The 25276-nt window shown below is 45.0% G+C and overlaps 2 protein-coding genes and 1 long non-coding RNA gene across 4 annotated transcripts; 2 read left to right on the forward strand and 1 right to left on the reverse strand.

Moving 5' to 3' along the window:
• Positions 1-4560: 4560 nt before the first annotated feature.
• On the reverse strand, positions 4561-8416 carry LOC118771998. The gene is made up of 3 exons (XR_005004633.1): positions 8351-8416; positions 5358-5405; positions 4561-4659 (listed from the first exon to the last, which is right to left on the reverse strand). It is a non-coding gene; the product is annotated as an uncharacterized LOC118771998 (long non-coding RNA).
• On the forward strand, positions 8102-17634 carry LOC118771997 (protein adenylyltransferase SelO-1, mitochondrial-like). 2 transcript variants are annotated; one of them, XM_036520214.1, is made up of 9 exons: positions 8102-8786; positions 9605-9808; positions 10802-10979; positions 12574-12704; positions 12950-13227; positions 13844-14006; positions 14427-14612; positions 14925-15081; positions 15556-17634. In XM_036520214.1, exons 1-9 carry the CDS (start codon positions 8233-8235, stop codon positions 15778-15780), a joined length of 2076 nt encoding a protein of 691 aa, XP_036376107.1. In that variant the 5' UTR covers positions 8102-8232; the 3' UTR covers positions 15781-17634. The 2 variants fall into 2 exon arrangements, with proteins under 2 accessions (XP_036376107.1, XP_036376108.1); XM_036520215.1 differs by having other exon boundaries at positions 15556-15771.
• A 1560-nt stretch (positions 17635-19194) lies between these two features.
• LOC118772216 (angiopoietin-4-like) lies at positions 19195-25161 on the forward strand. The gene is made up of 7 exons (XM_036520520.1): positions 19195-19461; positions 20273-20344; positions 20843-20867; positions 21237-21328; positions 21675-21792; positions 22654-22839; positions 23059-25161. The coding sequence occupies exons 2-7, from the start codon at positions 20276-20278 to the stop codon at positions 23358-23360; spliced, it is 792 nt and encodes a 263-aa protein (XP_036376413.1). The 5' UTR covers positions 19195-19461; positions 20273-20275; the 3' UTR covers positions 23361-25161.
• The last annotated feature ends 115 nt before the right edge of the window (positions 25162-25276 follow it).

The raw sequence follows: 25276 nt of genomic DNA on the forward strand, positions 1-25276 counted from the left end.
TCTTCCTTTTACTTTTTCATATTCTGCTATGTTGTGACGTCTCTGACCATTAAGTAGCAGAAGAATCAAGGTCCTGGTCTGCTCATGTTTGAGTGGCACAGTGATAAGGAGGTCGTGGGCAGTAGAGAGCTGAGGAAACAGCAGGAGATAGAGGGCAGTAGATAGTTACTTTACCTTAAACATACTAGATGTAGACATGTATAAGAAGGCTAGCAGAAGGCTGCACTCCATGCGTCTCTCAGGTGGTGCAGAGACAGAATGCCAGACTACAAAGCAACAGGTCCTGGGTTCAAGCCCCGTAAGAGCTTGTGCAGTATTTTTGATAGCCAAAGGAGGCTCCCAAACAGGCAGCAGAGGGTAGCAGAGGGCTCAGGTTGTAACAGAAGATAGAGCGCAATAGAGCACTGAGGACATAGCAGGAGCTAGAGAGCAGTAAAGCGCCTGAGGCTGTAACAGGGGGCAGAGGGCAGCAGAGAGCTGAGGCCAGCGCAGGACTTAGAGGGTGGCAGAGAGTTGAGGGTGTAGCAAGACCACGTAAGAGGAAGCGGATGGATGGGATGACAGATGGGATGAAGACAGGGAAGGGTCTGACCCGGCCCAGTGAGGTGTCCAGAACGGGAGGCAGAGCAGAAGCGGTGTGGCATGGAGCAGGGTGAGGGTGAGGAAGGAGGAGATGGGGAGGGGGGAAGAGGCGAGGGCGAGGGTGAGGATGAGGAAGGAGAGAAATGACGAAGATGCAAAAAGCCACGCCCACTTTTTCGCTAGTTAGTTCCTCGTATTCAACTGTCTTAATAAGTTCCTCGTGCGTCGCAACGCGACGCTGCTGCAGCGCGCAGCAAAATTTCAGCCGGCTCTCGCGCCCGGCTGCATAACCCCCAGTTTCCATCGTCCGAAACCTCGGGGGGGTATGAGTTCCCCCCCTTTCCTCTTGCCCCGGGCCGCTGGTTGGATTCGAACCCACAACCTCACTAGTGCGAGGAGCAGATCTTCCTCCGACGCCACAGACACCTTGGCACTTTTCTCCTTTTTTTTTTGCGCACTTGACAAGCGACTTGGTGAGCGCACAGGGAAAACGGAGAACAACGGGGGCTTGAACCGCAAACCTTCTGCACTGCCCCCTGCTGCCCTTCTGGAGACCTCCTTTGGCCTTTAAAAGGTCAAAGACGGTCGGTTTTGAACCTGGGCCCTCTCGCTTCATAGTCCCGAGTTATACCTCTGCACCGCCAGAGAGTAACGCTGCCTGCTCCCCAGGCCGATTCTTTCTACCGCAGCACCTACCATGACCGACAGAAAAGAAGCGCATAGCCTGGTGTCGGGATTAAACTGGGAATCTCCAGGTTACAAGGGAGTTGATTTACCACCACACCACCCAAACATGAATGGGTTGTGAGTGAGATTCTTCTGCTACTTTATTTAATTGCTTAGGGTTTTCCATGGTTAGAAAATGCATTTGCAGCGATCATCATACAAATTGTTTCATAAGTTAATTGTTTCATTTAATAAAAAAAAAAAAAAAAATTAAAAATTTGCCGTGAAACTGTTACCTGGATCGCTATGACGGTTTGATGTGCTGTGATAAATTACCCACAGTCCTCTCTGGGCCTGTGCATAATAATAAGTTCACCACCTCGTACTCTCCAGGTACTCTCCATGCACTTGGACACTGGATGCTGTTTAATACACCTCCCCCCCCCCCCCCTGCACTCCCTATCTGATTCTCAGATAGTGAATCAGAGACAGAGTGCAGGGGGTGCAGGGGGTGCAGGGGGTGGGGGGGGTGCAGGGGGTGCGGGGGGGGGGGTATTAAACAATATCAATATCCTCAGCAACAAAGATGGATATTATTCACTAGGTCACTGAATGATGTTTAATACAAACCCCCCCCCCCACCCCACCCCACCCCCCACACTCCAACACCCCCACACTCTGTATGATTCTCAGATAATGAATCAGAGTGCAGGGGGTGGGGGAGGGGGGTGCAGGGGGTGCGGGGGGGGGGGGGGGGGTGGATTAGGAGGTGTATTAAACAGCATCCAGTGTCCAAGTGCATGGAGAGTACCTGGAGAGTACGAGGTGGTGAACTTATTATTATGCACAGGCCCAGAGAGGACTGTGGGTAATTTATCACAGCACATCAAACCGTCATAGTGATCCAGGTAACAGTTCCACGGCAAATTTTTTTATTATTTTATTTATTTTTTTTTTTAAATGAAACAATTAACTTATGAAACAATTTGTATGATGATCGCTGCAAATGCATTTTCTAACCATGGAAAACCATAAGCAATTAAGTAAAGTAGCAGAAGAATCTCACTCACAAACCATTCATGTTTGGGTAGTGTGGTGGTAAATCAACTCCCTTGTAACCTGGAGATTCCCAGTTTAATCCCGACACCAGGCACCATGTTGCTTTTGTCTTGGTTGTGGTAGATGCTGAGTTAGAAGGAGGAGAAAAGATAAAGGGCACCCATGGCTCTCAGGTGGTGCAGAGACAGAACGCCAGACTGCAAAACAACAGGTCCTGGGTTCAAGCCCCGTAAGAGCCTTCTCGTTACTTTTGATAGCCAAAGGAGGCTCCCAAACAGGCAGCAGAGGGCAGCAGAGGGCTCAGGTTGTAACAGGAGCTCGAGGCCAATAGAGAGCAGTAGAGTGCTGAGGTTGTAAGAGGGGGTAGAGGGCAGTAGAGAGCTGAAGCCACAGCAGGAGGTAGAGCGCAGTAAAGCGCTGAGGCTGTAACAGGGGGCAGAGGGCAGCAGAGAGCTGAGGCCAGCGCAGGACTTAGAGGGTGGCAGAGAGTTGAGGGTGTAGCAAGACCACGTAAGAGGAAGCGGATGGATGGGATGACAGATGGGATGAAGACAGGGAAGGGTCTGACCCGGCCCAGTGAGGTGTCCAGAACGGGAGGCAGAGCAGAAGCGGTGTGGCATGGAGCAGGGTGAGGGTGAGGAAGGAGGAGATGGGGAGAGGGGAAGAGGCGAGGGTGAGGATGAGGAAGGAGAGAAATGACGAAGATGCAAAAAGCCACGCCCACTTTTTCGCTAGTTAGTTCCTCGTATTCAACTGTCTTAATAAGTTCCTCGTGTGTCGCAACGCGACGCTGCTGCAGTGCGCAGCAAAATTTCAGCCGGCTCTCGCGCCCGGCTGCATAACCCCCAGTTTCCATCGTCCGAAACCTCGGGGGGGTATGAGTTCCCCCCCTTTCCTCTTGCCCCGGGCCGCTGGTCGGATTCGAACCCACAACCTCACTAGTGTGAGGAGCAGATCTTCCTCCGACGCCACAGACACCTTGGCACTTTTCTCCTTTTTTTTTTGCGCGCTTGACAAGCGACTTGGTGAGCGCACAGGGAAAACGGACAACAACGGGGGCTTGAACCGCAAACCTTCTGCACTGCCCCCTGCTGCCCTTCTGGAGACCTCCTTTGGCCTTTAAAAGGTCAAAGACGGTCGGTTTTGAACCTGGGCCCTCTCGCTTCATAGTCCAGAGTTATACCTCTGCCACACAGCTTAGCTCTCTACCCCAATACTCTGATAGCAATGTGGTCACCTTCAACATGTTATACCAAATTGACAAAATACTGATTACTTCTCTAATTACCTGTAATTAGAGCTCCAAATGCTGACACCTCGACGTCTTGTAACTTGGATATTTGCTCATGTCTTTGCTTAATTTCTTGTGATTAAAGCTGTTGAAAGTACCTCAACAAAGTGTCCAGCCTGTACTGATTGGTGCCTGGAACAGCCTGCCTGGAACAGATGATCTGAGTTCCCATAAAACCAAGTCATTAATACCAGAGCTGCAGCAGTAGAAAACTGCTGCTCTGAGCTGATTAAGTCCCCAGTTGCGGCTTTGGATACTAAGATTGTTTGAATTTGGAAAAATTGGTGAAACTTCACTGTTTGCCAATGTCTGTTTCTCTCCCAAGAACAAAGGCTGAAAAAATGTTTAATCCACAGTACCATTAGAGACAAAGGTAAATTTATATGAAATGCCCTGAAGAGGCACAAACTTTGTTAGGTAGTTGAAATGTTTGAATTTGATTAACACCTGATTAATACTTCAGACAAGTTTGAACTTTAGTCACCAAGTCAATTTTAAGGGTAAGAAAAACTGATTCCTCAGTCTGTCTTGCATCTGACTTACATGAATTTAATAAACCAGCATTTGTGAAGTGATTACCACTGATCCCAATTACTTTAGATTGTTTGCTATAATCTATTGGTGAACTTATGCCACCTGCTCCCTACTACCAATATGGCCATGTTGTAATGATTAGGTTCCATTCTGACCATTTCCCTTTGTAAGATCTTCAGTTAAACTTGTGTGCTGTATTGATTGCCCTCTCATCTTTGAAGGCTATCTGGAAAGGGGCTCTTCAGATAGGTAGATATCAGTAATCTGAAAAAAAAAACCCTCCAGAAAATCAATGTGGAAAATTGAACAGACAGTTTCTCAACAGAGCAGGAGACAGCTGATAACAGATAGGCTGGAACTCATTGATCTTTTCATTGAGCAGAATTTAATATGCAAAGATTAAGAAAAAAATACTATTTTCAGGGGAGCAGACCAAGCTACTGACACTACAGCTTTAAACACACGGAGGCAAAAATCAGGTGGTGGGGGGGTGATACGGTCTCCAGCCAAAGGGTTGACTTCTGAACCTATAGAGAGAAATGCCACATTTAGATCATTTTGTTCTGATTCTCCACTTACAGTCTAAATAAATCTGCATGCTGTCAGTACATGTCAAAAAACACTTTCATGATGAAACATATACATTAGATAAACCAAACAACAAACCAACCATTTTACTCTGTCGCAAATGTTCAAAGATCTCTCCAGCCCATTATATCTATTTTAACTTCAGCTCTTGGTCTGGCTACAAAATTAATTGGTTCAAATTAGCCCTCATGCCTATTGACTCAGCTGTGACTAATGTACAACTACCACCAACAATTCCAGTCAGGAAACAAATGACATATTCCACTATTAATACACCTCTAGCCACATTATCTGCAAGAAAACCTACTATGAAATGTTTCTAAAAGTTCAAAAAGACAGAGATGGTCATCCATATCTTCCTTACTTGAATTTCAGTTCAAGTAAATGTGCTCCTTTGTATAAATTTAGTCAGTCCTCCTGTAGTTTACTGGTCAAAACATTTCACTGCTATAAAAACAGTATATAGGAAAATAGGAAAAGAAATTTATTTATTCATTTCATATCACTCATATTGCTATTGACCCTGCACAGTTTTATACAAATGTATATGTACCAACATATGAGAAATATATGATTTGTGCCTGTAACTTTGCATGCTTATATATTGCATATAGCATTACGTGAGAAAATACTTTACCCGGTACATCAGCGCCATCTGGTGGTCAGTGTAGGACATTGACGTTCACTGAATTTTTGGGCAAGAAAAAGAAGAAAATTAAAAAAAAAATAACCAGGGTATAACCTGATGTCAACTTATGTAAGAATTCAGGAAGATATTGAAACGACATTTAGGATAACTCTGAAACCTATTTCAAATTTATTTACCACGCTACCAAGGAAATATACAAACTTTCATTTGTATAATTCGAACAGAAGTTCAATTCCATCATATAACCACTAGAGGGCAGGATTTCCCCCCCCCCCCCAAAATCCACCTTTTTCTTTGTTTTCGACGGCAACTCAGTAACATTACACAACCAGCAGAGGGCAGTGTTTTACCAAATCGTGGTCTGGAGTTTCTGGAATACCAGTTCAAATATTAAAAGGTTTTACAGGGTAAAACCTCATCCACAAAGACAAATAATATGCTCTTTCTCAGTACCACTACCTTCAGTTTTATTTTCCATTAGTTTATGAAGTCATAGTAGTCTATGAGAGCATCTGTCAGACATATGAACCAACTTCATCATCACATCCCTTCTGTATTTCTCGTGTTTATACAATGATCATGCTACCATGATAGGTTTAGGGGATGTGTTTAACCTTATATTTAGTTTTCTTGTGTAATGTGGTGGGATTAGGGGTGCTATTATACACTGATACTTTAATTATACATAATAATTGTAATGTATACATATGTCAATCAAAATGTACTTGGAAAAAAGATGATGTGTGAAGCCACAAATGTATATACCCAAAACTATACACCATTGTGTCTTGTATCTCATACGGTAATGCAGGAAAGTTCAGTCAGTCCGTCTACCAACCACAATATGTTCAAGGCACATTTAAATAGTTGAGGGACGCTCATACTTTTGCACACAGACAACAATTTCACATGGAATGCAAACACAAATGTGATCTACAAAAAAGGACTCATGTGCAGACTCTGACAATTCAATGCAGACAAAAACCTCATGGAATTCTCCTACAGGTCCTCCATCAGGAGTATCCTAACCTTCTGTTTCAAAGCTTACTGTAAGCAGCAAGCAGTGGAGTCCAGTTCAACACCATCTCATGCATCCATGACATCTGTGTTTCCTTCCTCAAGGACCCAACAAATCCCCCTCTCACTCAATATGAATTCCTACCGTGTTGCCACAGGTACAGAGCACCTGTCACTGACACCGATCATACCCACCAACTGTTCCATATAACATCACTTTACTCAACAAAATACATCACAGACTGAGGTTTCTAGGGCTCCATGTTCCCATGGGATTCTGCACTTGATGTAAATGATGGTCATGTATTTATGTATTTATGCTTCATATGCTTTACAACTGTATGTTTATGTACTGCCTCACTGCCCTATCTACAGTATGTACTGTCTGAAACAAAAATTTAAATGCTGACCCGCACCTCTGTTGACGCACAAGTATTTGGATACAATTTAATTCAATTCACTGCAACTCTGGTTTGTGTACATTATAGGATGAAATAATGATCTTGCTCTCTCACACATGAAACCAACCTTCAGCTGTCTTTGGCTTGACTATATCAGTAATTTAGCTAACCTATTACCTATGACAGCACAGCTACTGTAGTTCCATGTCATAATGTATGCTTCATTCCACAACAATGTCCTCTCTCACAGATGGACCCAAGTTTTAGCCGTCTTTGGCTGCTGCCAGACTTCAGCTGTGTTTGGACTAGTTTTGCTAAATGGGGTTTCCTACTTATAATAATATGGCTGCTGAGCAAATTCTCTATCTGAAAGCTTGCTTCCTACCACAGGGATGTCAACTGGAAATTGTCTTTGGCCTCTTGTGCTCAAACCGCAAACATACAGCCAATATCTGACCAAAATTCAGACTATAAACATTCCACTGACATTAATCGTTAACATTATGGCAAAAAAATTGTCATCCACACAGACATATTTGTTCAATCTGTCTTTTTTTAAGTCACTGGCAGATGTGTCTTTTGGAAGACGGCACTACATGAGATGCCATGTTTGTCAGTCTTCGCTTCACCAAGGAGGCCGAAGGGGGAGAGCAGAGGGGTGTTATAGCCCAAGACCCAAGACATGGTGTCATCAGCCTGTTTCCTGAGGGAGCTTACAGGGGACAGAGCCAGAAAGCTACTATCTGATGCTTAACAGTGTTGACAATCTGATGTGTTGGAGAGTCCCATGAGAAATAGCTGCCTCTAGGTGTAGTGTAACCGAGGAAGGGTTTTATACTGGACAAGAGTCTGTACTTGACAGTGAAAGGGCGTGTGTTGCATATCCAATCAAAGGAGTCTTTGCTGATCTTAAAGTCTTCTATCCACTTTTTGGTGAAAAGGAAAAGATTGACCCACTGAATTAATCTTATGGCATATCTTTAAAGTTGGCCGGTTTTTGCCTGATGTTTGAATGAATTACAGCTGTCAAGTTTACCAACACGAGAACACATCATACGATCCATGATAGCTTAACAGATAAAACAGATGATACTCGATGTATACTGATGGCTGTTAGCAACCGAGCTACTAACATTTGTGCAAAGATTGCTCACCACTGCTCAGATTTTCAGCCAGTTTTTCCAACACAAACGCGACGGCTCACAATACTTTGACAAAATCGATAATTTGCTCAAAATGTAATACAACGCGCGCGTCAGTCAGTCAAATACTCTTTGGATGGTATAGTTCCTAGCAACATGCTGTTGCCGTGGGGATCAATAATAGAACCGTACCGCGTTCGCTGGGTGTGCACCCTAGTCGTGTTATGAAACAGCGGGACATTTGCCAAAAATCCGGCCCTGCCAGCTAATTTAGCTAGCAAGCTACGCAGCAGCCACAGTTGAATGGCTGCTTTCTGTTTGCGTCGCACCCGATCTCATATTTTTCGCTCCTGTGTGATCCTGCTGAGGCCCGTTGTCACAGCCGGAATGGAACCCATGGGTTCCGCATTTAGTCGCTCACCCTTGGAGAACCTTCAATTCGACAATGTCGCTCTGAAAAAACTTCCACTGGACCCATCGGAAGAACCCGGTGTGAGGATCGTGAAAGGGGCTTGTTTCTCTCGTGTGCAGCCACAACCGCTGGTCAATCCCAAATTTGTGGCAGTGTCCGAACCGGCGCTAGCCTTGCTTGGGCTCAATGCTCAGGAAGTACTGCAAGATCCACTCGGTCCCGAATACCTGAGTGGGTCGAAGGTGATGCCAGGTTCCGAGCCAGCTGCCCACTGCTACTGCGGTCACCAGTTTGGACAGTTCGCCGGACAGCTCGGTGATGGAGCGGCGTGTTATCTGGGCGAAATAAAGGCCCCAGCAGATCAAAGCGCAGAACTGCTACGTGAAAATTCATGTGGTCGGTGGGAGATCCAGGTTAAGGGAGCTGGACTGACGCCCTACTCAAGGTAGCTAGCTAGTTAACATTAGCAGAAGCGAGATTAAAATTCACGCACTTGCTTTTGTGTCGTCTGTGATTGAACGGACTTCTGAAACTCCAAGAACTCAACCCAAATGTGTTGAAGTTAAAATAGATTATAAAACAGCTCTCTTTTGAGTAGCAATACAAGCTCTATGGCAGTTTATTAAAGTTGGTTTTCATAACCATCATGACATTGTAGAGTTCATGATATCCGGTTGTTTAACTGCCTGTGTTGCTTAACAGTATCGATTACTGTCGTAAGCAACCTCATGACGTTCATGGTTTTGTCATTAAAAGCTTTTATGTCTTATGTGTCTCAGTGAGGGTGCTTAGATATTTAACGATGGCCCTCAGCGAACGTGGTTCTTTTCTGACGAATGTTTTAGGTCGCCACACATTGAACACACCGCGATGCTTCCGTCATCATTAAGCTTTCACACTGGTGAATGTATTGTATTTGCATAAGCACGTGCCAGATTAAAGGATCAACTAACAGTCACATTTAATTCCCTGTGTATGAAACTCAGTGTTAATCAAATTCCTCCTCCCTGTTTGAAAGGAAATTTGCTGTGCCACTCCAGTTTAAAAAGAGAAAAAAAAAATTCTTTGACCCAAGTACGTGACCCTAAGTACGTTTTGTTCTGCAGAACCAAATTTGAAGACTGGCACTATTAAGCATTGAAGCAGCATGTCCAGGAGAAGCATTTGACCAAAAGTGTATGTGATTAGTGCATACAGATTTCCCTGTGTGACTCACTGTGTTGTAAAATGGTAAATCGCTCCCCCTTTCCCTGTGTACTGCAGGCAGGCAGACGGCCGGAAGGTCCTGCGTTCCAGCATACGGGAGTTCCTGTGCAGTGAGGCCATGTTTGCGCTGGGCGTGCCCACCACCCGGGCCGGCTCGCTGGTGACCTCTGATCTCTCTGTTCTGCGTGACGTATTCTACAGTGGGGACCCTCGCCCCGAGAAGTGCTCGGTGGTCTTGCGCATCGCCCCCACCTTCATCCGGTCAGCATCCTGCTCTCCCTCTCTGCCTCCGCACCATTTCCCTACCCTGGGCTGACATTAGGACCCATGTGCATTGTGGAATACTTGCTTATGCATACCTGACATCACCAAGCCCTGGTACTGGGACCTGACTTAACCAAATTGCTCTTGTTGGAAAGCCCATATCTGTGCCTTCTCCTTGGTGACCTTTGCATGACCCTGCATTGACATAACAAGCCCTTTTCCACTGATGCTATTCTTGCTGTGCCAAAGTGTGCCCTGCTGAATGTGGCTGGAGCCAAACTGGCACTGCTTTGATGCTTTCTTCAACTGTACTAGCCAGGCTGTATTACGTCAAAATCACTTGAGCTGCTGAGATGCATTTTGTCAGGGACACGTGGGCAGAGAAAGAATGATGAGGGCAGAAAACGCTACATTACTTTTAAACATTTCTCTGCATATAAGCCGAGTGCACTGCATTCGGGCTCTATACTCTGCCCTTACCTGCTTGTGACCAAGTCTGTGGCAGGCTTTAGGGCCAAGGGACATTCACAGCTCATTCTCACTGTGAGCAATAAAAACGTCCAGCGGGAAGCGGGGTGGAGCTGTTCCTGGGCCAGCGAGCCAGTTTCCTGTATGGCAGGCAGAAAAGAAAAGAAAGGGCGCAGGGGAAATGGGTGGCTTTCAGTCTGAATTGAGTGCTTTTGAATGTTACATATTGAACACATATTGGACACAGTCAGCACTGCAGAAATTGAAATATCATTATCTATATCCATATCCATCCATCACCTCATCCAGGCCAGCCTATTGGGCATCCATTTATAAAGCTAAATATTTACTGAAGCAATTCATGTTTAATTGCATTCGTTTAATTATATTGTTTAATTACAATGCAAACATATAACCGCAATTGAACTGGCAACTGTTTTTCAGTTACACGCTCTGCTCCTTATCACTGCACCACGCTGCCAACTCTTCTTCACAGCTGCAGTTGTGTGCATGTGTTTACAGCTTCGGCTCCTTCGAGATCTTCAAGCCGATGGACGAGTTCACCGGCCGGCAGGGCCCCAGCGTCGGCAGGAATGACATCAGAGCTCAGCTGCTGGATTACGTCATCGAGACCTTCTACCCCGAGATCCAGGAGGCCCACGCGGACCGGGCCGAGAGGAACGCCGCCTTCTTTAGAGAGGTGCAGGAGTAAAGTGCGTTTGGCTGAGTGCTTGAGGTGCCGTCTGCGGGCTGCTCAGACATAAATCCATTCCTAACTCCATTCTCACTATCTTCCAGTTGACATCAAGCATCATTTTGTCTCCTCCTTTTTCCCCCCACTTTTCACGAGAATCTGCACATGCAGATTGTATTTCAGTGTTTGTACAGGTGCAGTGTAGTTTGGGTCAAATAGCAGGGAAAGTCGTATAAAGAAACCCACACGGTTTATCAGTGTGAAAGGCAGTGCTGCATAGATTTTATTTAACACCAAGTAACCACACTATCACTTGAGTCCATTTTCACCATCTTCTAGCAGACATCATATAGTTTGTCCCCTCATTATTCATTTTTCATAAGAAGGATTTAAGTAGAAGACTGCACATTCCCACTATACTGTACCATTGTACAGGTATGCTGTAGTTTGAATCAAATGGCAGGAAAACTGGCAACAAACCCACACAGCTGTTGGTTTATCACTACAAATGCCATTTGATAAATGACGTTTTAATACAAAATGTGGTGTTGCATAGGTTTCTTTTAAACATCATTTGCATACATATGCAAATTGATATAATATATAAATTATATATAAATATATACCAAATAATACTTTCAGGCACTTTGATTTTAGGAACTCTACATGTCTACACAGGGATTGTTCTATTCAAAACATCTTTGATGTATACTGTTGAGTCACATTCACTGTTCTTTATTTTTCCTCTGGGAGAGAGGGTTGCATTTATGATATGATGAATTCATTAAGTCTTTCCCTGAAAATGGAAAATGCTCTCAGCCTGCATTCTTTGGTAGGTGCCTAGAATGGCTCCAGCCACCCATTAGGAAGAGCCATCATGCATTTATGCTTTGAGACAGGTGCAGTGTAAGTTATGTAATGTAGGCCCAGAGTGCCGTACAGGCCTCTGTACCCGACCTTGTAAATCTGCGTGTCTGTTCCTGTCCCGTAAGCTGGCAGGGTGAGGATGGGGCAGTGTTGCCTTCAGCCAGCACTGGCTGGAACCTGCTGCACTAATTCCTTCTTATCTTTTAAATCTGAGGGGACTGGATTTCCCTCTCAGGCAGTGGCTGCAGTAACTCTAATGCACCCATCCATTCAGGGAAGGCAGGATAGTGAAGGCAAAGCAGCATTTGCAGTAAAGTTGCATTATTATACTTATTACAGTGTACATTTTACAGAACCTCTTATTTATATTTTTAAAAGCATTGTTCATGATGTTAACTTGGGTGTTAAAATGCAATTATCTTTAAAATATGTTAAAATATATTAATTAATAAATAATTTTAATTAATTCACAGTATATTATTTGATTTTCTGAGTTTCAAACTTAGCGCCATCTAGTGGCTCAGTGGGCCCTGAGCCCTTGAGGTCCTGCTCATGCTGGTAGTGTGTCTATCTCAGCTCTTTATATAAGTCAGCTCACCTGTCCTTTCAGGTGAGAATGGGCCATGGCTTGAAAAATAACCATAAAACATGTAGGACTTTTGCTTTTGGGGAGTAGAGCTTGTGAAGGGTGAGGTGCAGAGGTCAACCTGGCTCGGTGACGCCTGTGTTGCAGGTGACGGTGCGGACGGCCAGGATGGTGGCCCAGTGGCAGTGCGTGGGCTTCTGTCATGGCGTCCTCAACACGGACAACATGAGCATCGTGGGGCTGACGCTGGACTACGGCCCCTTCGGCTTCATGGACAGGTGGGGACCTGCCTGTCACCGCACCCCAAACGCCCCTTTCAACCCCTCTAACCTCACCAAAATGTCAACAATATTCTCCTCTGTATGCAGTTCTTGCTTCTGTCTATTTTTGCACTATTAAATGGCATTGCCTGTTTTGACTTCCTGGTGCATTTGCACCACTGAGTGTTTAGACTGTTTAAGATAATTATTCAAATATAATTCGAGCAGGATTTTTTTAGTGTTTCTCTCTGTCCTGGGTGCAGGTTTGACCCAGACTTTGTGTGCAATGCCTCGGACAACATGGGCCGCTACTCCTACCAGGCCCAGCCAGCCGTGTGCCGCTGGAACCTGGCGAGGCTGGCCGAAGCCCTGGGCCCCGAGCTGCAGGCCGCTCGCGCAGAGGCCATCTTGGACGAGTACCTGCCCCTCTACAACTCCTTCTACCTGGCCAACATGAGGAGGAAGCTGGGGCTGCTGAGGAAGGAGGAGCCGGAGGACGAGGCCCTCACCACGGACCTGCTGCAGACCATGCACAACACGGGTACGGAGGGAGAGCAGGGACAAACCACATACACACAGGCCAGCTACAGGCAGGGAACAGAGACCAAGCGCACGCCGCTGCAGGGAGAGACACGAATGACCAGCTACACGCAGGTATGAGGACGAAGCAGGGACAAAACATACACAAAAGACACAGAAGAGATACAGAAAGAGAGGAGGAGCAGCAAACCATACACATTTACATTTTACATTTATTCATTTAGCAGACGCTTTTATCCAAAGCGACTTACATAGGTTACAGTTCTTTACAATGTTATCCATTTATACAGCTGGATATTTACTGAGGAAATTGTGGGTTAAGTACCTTGCCCAAGGGCACAGCAGCAGTGTCCCAGCGGGGATTGAACCGGCAACCTTTCGGTTACGAGTCCTGCTCCTTAACCACTATGCTACACTGCCGTCCCACAGCACACATATGGAAAGGGAGGAGGTACAAACAGAGCACTTCATAGTCTGTTTGGAGTGAGACAAACCCAGAATGAATTAATTAATATGAACCTGTCCCTTTCGCTTTCTCTGTCCCTTCTACCCCTCCCTTTCTCCTCTCCTGTCACTCCCTCTTTCTATCCATCCACACCCCCCCCCCCCAAACCCAGGTGCGGACTTCACCAACACCTTCCGCTGTTTGAGCCAGGTACATTGCCCCAAGGAGGGGGAGGGGGAAAAGGAGGAGGTGGAACGTGCGGTGGACCTCCTCATGGAGCAGTGCTCCTCCCTGGAGGAGCTCAGAGAGGCCAATAAGCCCAACATGGACCATCGGTGAGGAGGTAGCCAGGCATGGGACCGAGGGTACAGAGTGTGTTACTTTAAAAATACCCCCCCCCCCCGTGAAAGTATTTATTTGGCCTTCCCTATCATTTATCAGCCTTGGAAGTCAAGCAGAACGGCACTGTGCGTAAGCATGGTGTGTCCAACATATCATTTCTTTCCCTCTATTTATTGTGTTTTAACTGTTGACCTTTCCTTAAGAACGTGCAGTACATTCCAAATCCCAAAGAGGTCTGTGTTAATGATAGCAAGGTAAAACATGAATTATCACACAGTGTCAGCAACCTTGACTGGTTCAGCATAGCAAGACTGGCAAGAGGTTACAGGCTTGAATCCTGAATACAGCTCACTTGAAGGAGGCCAAGCCTGCATTGATGACTTGTGATGACCCCTCTTCCTCTTCGGTCTCAGGGAGCTGATGATGATCCTCTCACTGGCCCAGTCCAGCCCAGCGCTCTTCCAGATGGTGGTAGGCAGGAAGGCTGTGTCCAGGGAGCTTGAGCATCTGGGCAGGCTGAAGGAGCTGATGGAAACCAACCAGGAGGACCTGACGGCCAAGCAGAGAGAGGACTGGACCCGCTGGGTGAAGCAGTACAGGTACTGAGAGAGAGGACTGGACCCACTGGGTAAAGAAGTATAGACACTGAGAGTGAGACCTGGTGCTACTGAGTCAAGTAGTAACTGCTGGACCTGACAGATAAACAAGACCTGAGAAAGAGCTGGACCGACCTGCTGGATAAACCAGCGTAGGTACTGAGAGAGAACTTGTTCTGCGGGGTCAGTCATTACAGGTACTGGGAGTACAGAGACTTGTTCTGCTGGGTCATTAACAGCCTGCAAAACTCACCGGGGCACAGGAAGTGTGATCTACTTAGCGAATGCCCGTTTTCTTCTCTCCCATTTCTCCAGGAGGCGTCTGGCGCGAGAGTGCGATGGAGAGGGCGACGCCCAGCAGGTGGAGGAGGAGAGGGTGCGGGTGATGGACAGCACCAACCCCCGTGTGGTCCTCAGGAACTACATTGCCCAGAATGCCATTGAGGCCGCCGAGAATGGAGACTTCTCCGAGGTCAGGACCCGTCTTTGAAAACATATTTGGAAATGGATTTTCAAATACGCTACTCACAGGCCCCTATGATATTTAACCTCTCACCTGCAGTGACCCTTTATATACAGTCCTTAATGTCACTTTATTTGATGCACTTTGTCCTTTTTTTTTTTTTAAGTCACTCTGCATAAAAGCATCTGCTGAAACAAAGGTGTAAACTTAAATTATGCAAGTCATGCAAGTCATTCCTCCAGCAGATACTAACTCATCATGTCGGTTGAGCAATCATTCAGTTCAGTTTTTTTTTTTTGAAGAAATGGATAAAACGGTCGAATCCCTTGCATCAGCGCTGTTGTGCCGTCGCCCATGTATTCCTGTTTTTTTCAGAACATTTCTTAAAATCTCGTTAAACTCTCTTGATGTGCTCTGAATGATTGACTGCACAGCTGCTTTGCAGGGCCAAACTCACTGAGATGGGCCGTCTCTCTGTCTCAGGTCCAGCGTGTTCTGAAGGTCCTGGAGAAGCCCTTCTCTGCCCAGCCAGGATTGGAGCAGCCAGGCTGGGTGCACCGGGCCGGAGTCAGGGAGCAGGGAGAGAGGGATGAAGGGGGGGTGGGGCAGGAGGAGGAAGCGGCGGGGCCAGCATCTCGACCCTGCGTCCCCTACGACAGCAAGCCCCCGCTCTGGGCCATCGAGCTCTGTGTGACCTGATCCTCGTAATACCTCCCAAGCACTGAACCCACCTGCTAGCAGTGCAAGGGCTGTTGGGTAGACAGCACCCCACAGGCACTGACACAGGTCACTTCGCCCCAGTCCTGCCATTTGCCTTTTTCTTCCAAATGCTTAAGCTGACCTGGGATCAGTGCTTGTGAACACTATATGTCTACTCAAGAGCAGAGAGAGAATCAATGAAATCTATCCACTACTTCCCTCCTTCTGTCTTCATTATAGTTCCCTTTTAAATCTCCCCTCTCACTATGTGATATCCCTCACTCCCTTGTTACCCTTTCTCTTTTTCTCTCTCAGGTTAAATGTCAGGTGGGTTAGATGTTTTGGGAGGTAAATGTAGGGGAAGGTGCTCCTGTCAACCAATCAGAACGTTTCACATGGAGAGAGACAGGCAGATACAGTGCAGTGTGACATACTCAAAGATTTACATGCACCAAATGCCTCACCAACTTCAGAATAGGAGTTGTAACATTTGCGCTATATATAACATCTCTCATCCTTGCAGCTCCACACAGAGTATGGTACACTGTTGGCTACTGGTTAAAAATTATGCCTGGCTTCAGATGATTGGAGGATGAGTGCTTCGTCTCATTGCCGAGGAGCTCCATGAGTTTCTCCGCTAGAATTCAACTCTAATCACTTTGAGTCTCTGCTGCACAAATCCAGAAAATATTAGAGCAGTTTTCACCTTTCTAAGTGAGAAACAGATTGCTAAAACAGGTGTACCAGACCACACTGTGTGGAGCAGTTCTGGTTGCAGGCTTGGGTAGCTGTGTGCCATACAATGCCAAGCTCTCCCTTTCCCTCTCCGTGTCTCGATCGGACTGGTTGTTAATGAAAACTCAGATGTCCAGTCCTGTAGTGACCCGTCTTGAGTTTGAGAACAGGAGCTCTCTGATCCCTCTTTGTACACATGCACATATGCGCGCACACACACACACAGATATATGCACACAAGACAGTAGAATGTTTGAAAAGGATGTCATGGTTGGGTTGTGTGTACATGGAGAAAAAGGAAGTAGTGTTCCTGTGATGGTTATTGCTAGTTAGTCAGGAACTTTCAAAAATAATATATGATCACAAATTTTTCTGCTGTGTTTTAAAAATTGTATTTGGGCTGATAATAGTGAGGTTTCTAAGGGAGTGAGTGAGTGAGACTGAATGAGTGAAATTCCCTTGCATTTGTTTGATAAATACTGAGTGGGAAGTCAGGACTGAAACGCACAAGCATACTTAATCTGTATGACGATTCTGTCAGTAAAGTCAATACGTACATACAGGCTTATCAACACAAGGCAGATGTAGCTCCTCTACCACACTACCCTGTGAATACTTAATCTGTAAGTCTTCTTTACAGCTGCAATTACCTCAAACCACACTGTTAACCTGTCAGTTGATCTGTTGAATATATTACATTTGAGTACATTTTCATTCTAAATTAAGATCTGTCATCAAAATCATCTTAATTATTAATTTCGGTGGAGTTTTTTTTTTTTTTTTATCCTTCCTCCAGTGTGCTCTGAGAACACAGCTGAAAATGTACCAAAGTAAAAAACAAAAAAAAAAAACACGCACAAGCTTGCTCGAATTTTAAACGCATCCTAAAGCCAACTATTTCTTTAACTTGTGTGGGTCTTTACGGAGAGCCATAAACTGAGGTCCTTATTGATGTTTTATGAGATTGTTTTAGTTATCTTTATTCATCTATGTATAGGATATGAATTATGTAACAAGCCACTGTCTATAAACTGGTCAGTAGCTGCCAATCAGCTTTTAATAAAGACATAATCTGCCACATTTCTTGTGCATTTATTTACGAATTGAAATTGAGTGTCAAAGAAAGGGGTTGTGGGAATATTGTGAATATTAAAAAAAATATTCTGATTGTGATTATGAATTGCATTTAAATAGCTCCTTCCAAAGACCTGAGAGTACTTTGCAGAGAAGGAGAATAAGTAACAATACCACCATGGTCTAGCAGCCCCTCTGGGTGATGGGCGGCAGCCATCTTGAACAGTCTGAGTGGGAGGCAGGGACTCGCTTGGCCTTTTCAACTCGACAACGATAAAAAGGCCTGACCAAAAAAATTAGAGGCAGCAATGTGGCACAGTGGTAAGGAGCAGGGCTGGTAACCAAAAGATTGCAGGTTTGATTCCCAGCTGGGGCACTGGGGCCGTACCCTTGGACAAGGTACTTAACCCAGAATTACCTTAATAAACATCCAGCTGTATAAATGGGTAAAAACTGTACACTATGTAAGTCACTCTGGATAAGAGTGTCTGCTAAAAAAAAATGCAAAGGAATTTGGCCTGGACACTGGGAGATACGCTGTCCTACCATCAGTATCAATCAAGCCTGTCATCTAACATCTGTGACAGATAGGACCTCCTACCACACAGTGTTCCCATCAGCACACTGAGATATCGGTTTTCTGCTTAGTACAGACTGAAGACTGCCCCCTACTGGCCTGTCAACACCTGTTCCAACAGCAATCTGGCTTCCCTGGGAGGCTGCACATCCAAGCACCAACCAATCCCACCCCCGCACAGCGTCAGCAGTTTGACGTCACAGGCTTTTGCAGCTGACAAAAAGTATGCCAAAATGGTCCAAACCCATGAACCACGCTGTATATGCTCAGATATGAAATTCCCACTAGTGATTACTCACTGGTGACTCACTTGCAGTTGGCAACAGGAGCTGCAGATGCAGGTATGTGGCTGCTTTCCTCTCCTGGCAGCTGATCCAGGATCAGTGTATCCATTCCCTGCCCTTGGTCAGACCGCTGAAAAAGACTGAAACTGATCCAAAGTTTGCTTAAGGAGCACGGTCTGCGGCCAGATACAATGCCTCAAGTGTCCTCACTATTATGAGGCAGACAAGGGCAGAGTGTCAGAGCGGTTCACAGGCAGATTCGGGAAGGGGGAACTCTCACACAGGGCCGCTATGTTTGCATTTTTGTCATTTCCAGGCAGTCCAACCTTAGGATTTAATAAGCTGCTCTGAAAACAGGGAAAGTAAAGTGTGGGTAATTTACTGGAAGACTTGGACTCTACTGGCTGGCATATTGTGACGCTGCTGACCAACAGACTACACATCCTTACTTTTATTGTATCTGACAACACTGTTGTTTTTAACACTGTTGGTACAGCCCATTATGACTCAGGCTTTCGCAAGACCTGTTTTTCTATTATTGGACCTTTTTATTATTGACGCCCGTGCGTCACTAAAAGAGCCATGTAATGCAACCTGCGATCAAAAAATCGAATTAGGTTGATAATTATATAGTCAATTTTAAGCATGTATCATAATATGCATAATATCATTTCTTGACTTAACATAATTATTTTCTCACAATTTTCTTTACCAGATACTTAGCAATACCTGACTAGCGCTGCAATGCACGCGCAATGTTGGGCCCACCGTGCGTCAGAAAGCTACCTGTTGTCGTTCCAGCAGAAACAGAGACGGAATGTACAGGCGAGGAATGAACATGTTATGAAGCACAGTTTTAGGATTTCTAATATTTTCATGGTGTTGCTAAATGAAAGCTGGAAAAGTGATGTTTATTATTGTTGTAATACAGCACGGATCCTGTGGGTGGTTCCTGCGCAATCCATATAAGTACCACGGCGCAGTGTGCGTCGGAGAGACAAGCTGCGCGGAATAACATTGGTAAGTTCTCCATTTAATTTTTTTCGCATTGTCTTAAATTTCGGAAATCTTTCTATTTATACATTTTGATAGTTAGAGATGCACACACTGAAAACAATTCGAAAGCAAACGATCGCGTGAGTGCCACTTTGGGATGGTGACAAGCTGGACTCGATTAAATGTTGTATTAAGAAGTTTCTGTGAATCAGGCTAAACAGAGGTCTACTGGCGTTAAACCCCCAACAGCTGTACTACCTTAAAGTATTTCGAGTTACAGAGTGGAAAATAGTATCTGAAACACAGTGTTAGCGTCTCACGAACAACTGTATAGATATTTGATCAATTCACATTTTTGCACCTGATGGTACTTTTAATGAAATACAAACGATGGACACTGATGCTTAAGCCCAGGAAAACGTGCGCAAAGAACTTTAGTGTTCAATACAAAAAATTTAAATTACTTTATAAATTTTCAAAGTAATGACCTAAAGCAGATCCAACTAATGCTTTTGATAAAAGTTGATTAACTCAATATCAAGAAAAAATGACGTCGAGTATAACAACAACAACGAGGGTATGCGCCTTACAGTTTATACTTCTTGATAAAGTCCTTTCCTGTTTTGGTCGGTTTGCCCTGTTCTGATTCAGTATGTAGTCAGTACATTTCTTGATCTTTATCCTCCAGCAATCAGGCTTACAATTTCAGCCGAATATTGTGTGGCTTCGACAAAAAAAGTAGTGAGATTTTATGACCGTACGCAATACGACCTGAGGATGCAGGTATGGTTTATGGTGAAAGAGAATGATATATGTTGTCTGTCCTCCCTTCTAGACAATGGGTCGAACTGGCTATGGTTGGTTTGTCCTGCTGCTCTATCCTTGCATTCTCACTGGCCAGGCTGAGGTGAGGCCACACCTACAAAGGGGAGGGGAGGGGGGGGGGGGTGTACAATGTAGCAGGCATTTTAGTAACAACAAGCTGGGGAGGAGGCTGGGGGCACCAATGGATGAGCGATGTCCATAGACCTAGAAATGATACCAAAAAATAGTAATGAAAAAGATTGTGGCTTTAAAATTGGGGAGACTGACAGATTAATTAAAAACTGATAATTGTCCTGGAACTGTTGTTGATAGTCTTACATCATTGATAAGTGGGATCCATTAAAGTATAGCTTTTTCTTCCCCTTCACGCTGTGGTCAAGGCACAATGATTATTTGGCAGTTCCATATTATTAAAAATTAATATCCTAAACTGAAATTACTTTACTGAATTGCACTCAATAAAAAGTGTGCACCTTGCAGAAATTTGCGGGGGGGGGGGGGGGCTTTAAGTACTGACTTGCTTACCTGTGACTGTGGGTACCCCGGGAATGACCATTGTGCTGTTGTGTTTTTGTTACAGAGTCGGAAAACTACTGCTCCTCATGGTAGGTTTTTCCCCTCAAGATCTGGCATCACTTCCTTTTTTTCCATGATGCAAGAGAGGTTTAAGATGCAGAATGGGTGGAGGCAGCATCTGTTACTCGCCAAACTAATAGTGATGTTTTTTTTCCTCATGCTTTGCAAAGTCATTCGAGTCATGCAAGTCAGTTACTGCCAGTATGTGTCTCCACCCACGACAGGACTCGTACCTCACTCTCCCATCACTACAATGGTGTAACCCAGTTCCACACTAATGTGGCTTCCGATCCTCTCTAAAAGTTCAGTGCCCATTCTGCTTTCCCTCAAAGCTGCAGCATAAGCAGGGTTTGATTGATCATGGCCTGCTCCCTGACTCTAGTTTGTGTTTGGTTCAGGGACAGACTGCACGCAGATCAAAGCCCTCTCCCCTGGAGCTCGTAGTGGCCTGTACACCATAAAGCCCATGGGAGTCAGAAGACCTTTCAAGGTATTGTCCTTACCCTCACTGTTCGTTTGTATGGCTGGCCCTCGTGTGTGTGTGTGTGTGTGTGTGTGTACATGAGTAGGTATTTCAGCCCAAGAGTGTAGAATTTAGGATACATTAAGTGAGCCTGAATTACTGGTGGCAGTCAAGACCAACCGAGTGAGTCTACAGTCAAAAACAGGAGGGTTGTGATGGTTTCTTCAGCTGGGGCTTAGTTAAGGCGGTCAGTAACTTCATTCACCTATGCTTGGTCCATCTTACCTTTCCAGTGTATTGCTGGATGAAAGCATGCGTGGATGTGAGTGCATTGGTATCTGCATTGATTCCCCTGCGTTTACCTGTTTTTTAGGTGTACTGTGAGATGCTGGCAGATGGGGGCTGGACCGTGTTCCAGAGGCGGACAGGGGGTGAGGTGTCCTTCAGAAGGAACTGGGCAGCATACAAGCATGGCTTTGGTAAACCTCGAGGTAGGGGCCTTATGGACACCCTGTGAACAGCTGCGTGCAAACAGAGCACAATTTCAACAGTCAGTTCACATAACGTGCACAGTACAGAAGAACTCTTACAGATTAATTTTCATCTGCCACATCATCAGTTAACAACAAAATTTACATTAACATCAACATCTAAATTAACAGTCACTGTATTATGCTGTTATTGTGTGATGGTAGTATACAAAATGTGTTTGAATGGATTCTAAATATTTCATTGGTTACTCCTGTGGTTCCATTTACTGGCTTCTTTAAAGAAGTCTTGGATACCTGCAAGAAGTTGTATACATCAAGCTTTACAGTGCTCTGGCTCCCTGATCTGAGGCATACAAACATGCACAATACACTTCTGTTTATGGCTTGTTTAAACTCACTGTTAAATATCAATGGGGTAGTAACACTTGCCTTTCAATACTTGAAAACAAATAACGGAAACCTTATACATTGGCACCATTGAATCAATATTCTGTGCACCTTGCTGTAGGGAAGGGCACTGCTGTTATGTGCTGTTTTAAAGTTTGCGTGTGAACTTGGCCACTGCCCCAGTACTGTAAACACATGTGCTTGCCAAAAGCACACAGGGCTAATTACAGTGTGCTGTATGCTTTTCATACACACACTGGGTTCAGTTCAGCTCAGTTTAATATCCTGGATTTTATTAAATTGGGCTGTCCTGGACTTCCTTGTCCATGTTTATGACCAGGTCTTGGTCATAAACATTTTTGCCTTTTTCCTCCTTTGCTTTTAAGTTACAGTCACCCTTAGCTAAACTGACAGGTTAGGAGGCAGGAGGCAGTATTTTAATGTTTGTCTCCTTTCTCCACCACTCTATGGTAGGCGACCACTGGCTGGGGCTGGAGCGGGTGTGGGCGCTCACCCAAGCTAGGGGGCGCCGGTGGACTCTGCGGGTAGACCTGTGGGACTTCGAGGGGGGCACTGCCTTTGCAGAGTATGAAGACTTCAAGTTGGGCAATGAGACGGAGGCCTACAGGCTGAGTGTCGGGACCTACCGTGGCACGGCAGGTAAACGCTAGTATGGTTTCAGCTCGATTGCTGCTGTAGAACCGCTAGCAGATAGTCGCAATATCACTGTCATTTTGAAAAATCTCCAGAAGGAGCTTGTTTTTAATATGGGGAGCATCACTCATATGACATCACTTCCTCCCCTGTTCTTTCCCTCTCTCCAACTTCACCCTTCATGCCCCTCCGTCCTCCCCTCCTCACCTGTCTGTCTTCCCGAAGGTGATGCCATCCGCGGGGCCTACCCGGGCATCGACCAGAACGGCCACGGCTTCAGCACCGAGGACAGGGACAACGATGGCTGCTCGCCCTGTATTTTCGGGGACATCGCGGAGAATGAGTGCAGCTGGAGCGAGGGCGGCGGGGGCTGGTGGTACAGCCGCTGCGGCTCCGCCAGCCTGCACGGGGACTGGCACCCCGCCGGCGACAACCTGGGCTGGGCGTCTGGCCTCCACTGGCTCACCTGGAAGGGGCCCGCCCCTTACTCCGCCCAGGCCACGCGCATGATGGTGAAAGCAGTGTGAGAGACATACCCTGAGCGCTGATTGGCATGGCCGTTCATTAAATATTCCTGCACACTGCTGTTATTGACACAACATCACCAGCATCTATGCTGATGTGCATCAGGATCATCTTGGCTGAGGGAGATATGCACCTGGCACTCCTGCCATCAGTAGTGTAACTCTCTGCCTTTCACCATTTCACACTTGCATCTTAACAAATCAAAGCACTCTCTGCCACAGCCTAAATGATGCCACCTGCACAGCACAACTGTAATAAAATCTGTTCAAAATAAGGCTCTTAATTTTTTTCCCCCCAAACATTAATAAAGGATTTGCCTTCTTTCTGTAAGCGTTAATTTGTAACTTCTGGTTTTATGCAAGATCACAACTGAGTTGTTGGTCCCAGCGCAGACCCTGAAAGTGCCTGCTATAGCTTAAGCAGGTGTTGCTCTTCTGCAGAGTGTGATAAGTTTGGCAGATCGCTCAGTTTAATGAAATCTGCCGTAGCTTGAGGAAAATTGGTTTCTTGACTGTCGCACACTTTTTCATTAAATCTGGGGATCTGCCAGACTCGTAATGCTTTAGAGGTGACAGCAGGCCAGATTTGCTTGAATGCACTACTCTGAGTGCATAAGCGGATGTGTTGAGTAGAAGCTTTATATTGCTTGGATTAGTGTTTTTAGGCTTTTTGTCTTATTCCGTTGTTTATCAAATGTCTACAGACAATCCCTTTGCACACATGCATGCATACCCTCAGCTGCAGCCCTTCCATCTTTTCTGAAAAAAAAAGTCTAGATTAAGATTAGTCTAATGATGACTATATTAAACATATTTGGAGCATTAGGGCATAAACAGTTCTTCCGTGAAGCAGCACTGGCTGAAACGTTTATACCATGTCTCTTTGTTTTCTCCCATTTCAGTGGCTGCCTTCTATTTTCCTTTTGTGCAAGTACAAAATTATGTATGCATGCTGTTGCTATGAATCACCTGAAGTCAATGCTTTCATTTCATTGTGTTCAGAGCATAGTGGGACGTGGATATGAAATTGCACCCTCTGGTGGTGGGACATGTGCATTGTGAGACAAAAACACTCCATACATTGCAAAAAAAAAGCACACCTGCTAGATGCTATTAATAGAGGTTTGTATGAGAAAACCAAAATATTTGGTGGAAAAGGGCAGTATTAAGAAATGATAGGCTTACAGTAATAGATGAGTGTTGTTTTGACTACAGGCACTATAACTGATAGTCAACAAATCCATATCTTTTTTTGTTTTACAAAGGATATTTAAACTGACCTAATATGAATCCTTGCTCTTTCCACCATTATTCTCTTAAGAACCAAGACTCAAGATATTGCAACAGCAACTTAAATCTTCACCATTGCAGATCAGGGACAAAGGCTATTTCGTGATCATGTAACATGAAATATTAATTAATGCTAGAAAATATGGCAAGAAGCAGTATGCATATATAAAATTGTGGACAGTATCTCATGAACGTTTTCCAGTAATGTCTGTTGAGTTGCTTTAGTCCTTTAGGTTTTCTGTGATACAGCTGATTTTGAACGTTGTCAGAACCTGTGACATTCCCTTGTTTAGGCTGCACCACAAGTAGTATTAAATGGCGCAAAACTTCTGTCAGTAGAACCAATGTGGTCAACTCACCTAAATCACAGATGTGTGTAATACATATTACATATGTTGTACATATGGATTGATTATTGGTTGATCTTTTAATCAAGTATTTCCTGAGCAGTGCTTGATATCTAGTTAAAAAATTTTCTTGCTTTTGTTCTTTCATAAATAAACAAATCAAATATACAAATCTGCTCCATTGTGTAAATGAATAAAATGTGTAACTAATCTGATTTACTACATTAAGCCTTTGGAATGTTTTTTTTAATGTTATTAATCCAGATTTCCCACAATGTACGG

This window comes from Megalops cyprinoides, chromosome 25 (assembly GCF_013368585.1).
Source record: "Megalops cyprinoides isolate fMegCyp1 chromosome 25, fMegCyp1.pri, whole genome shotgun sequence".
Classification (NCBI taxonomy): Eukaryota; Metazoa; Chordata; class Actinopteri; order Elopiformes; family Megalopidae; genus Megalops; species Megalops cyprinoides.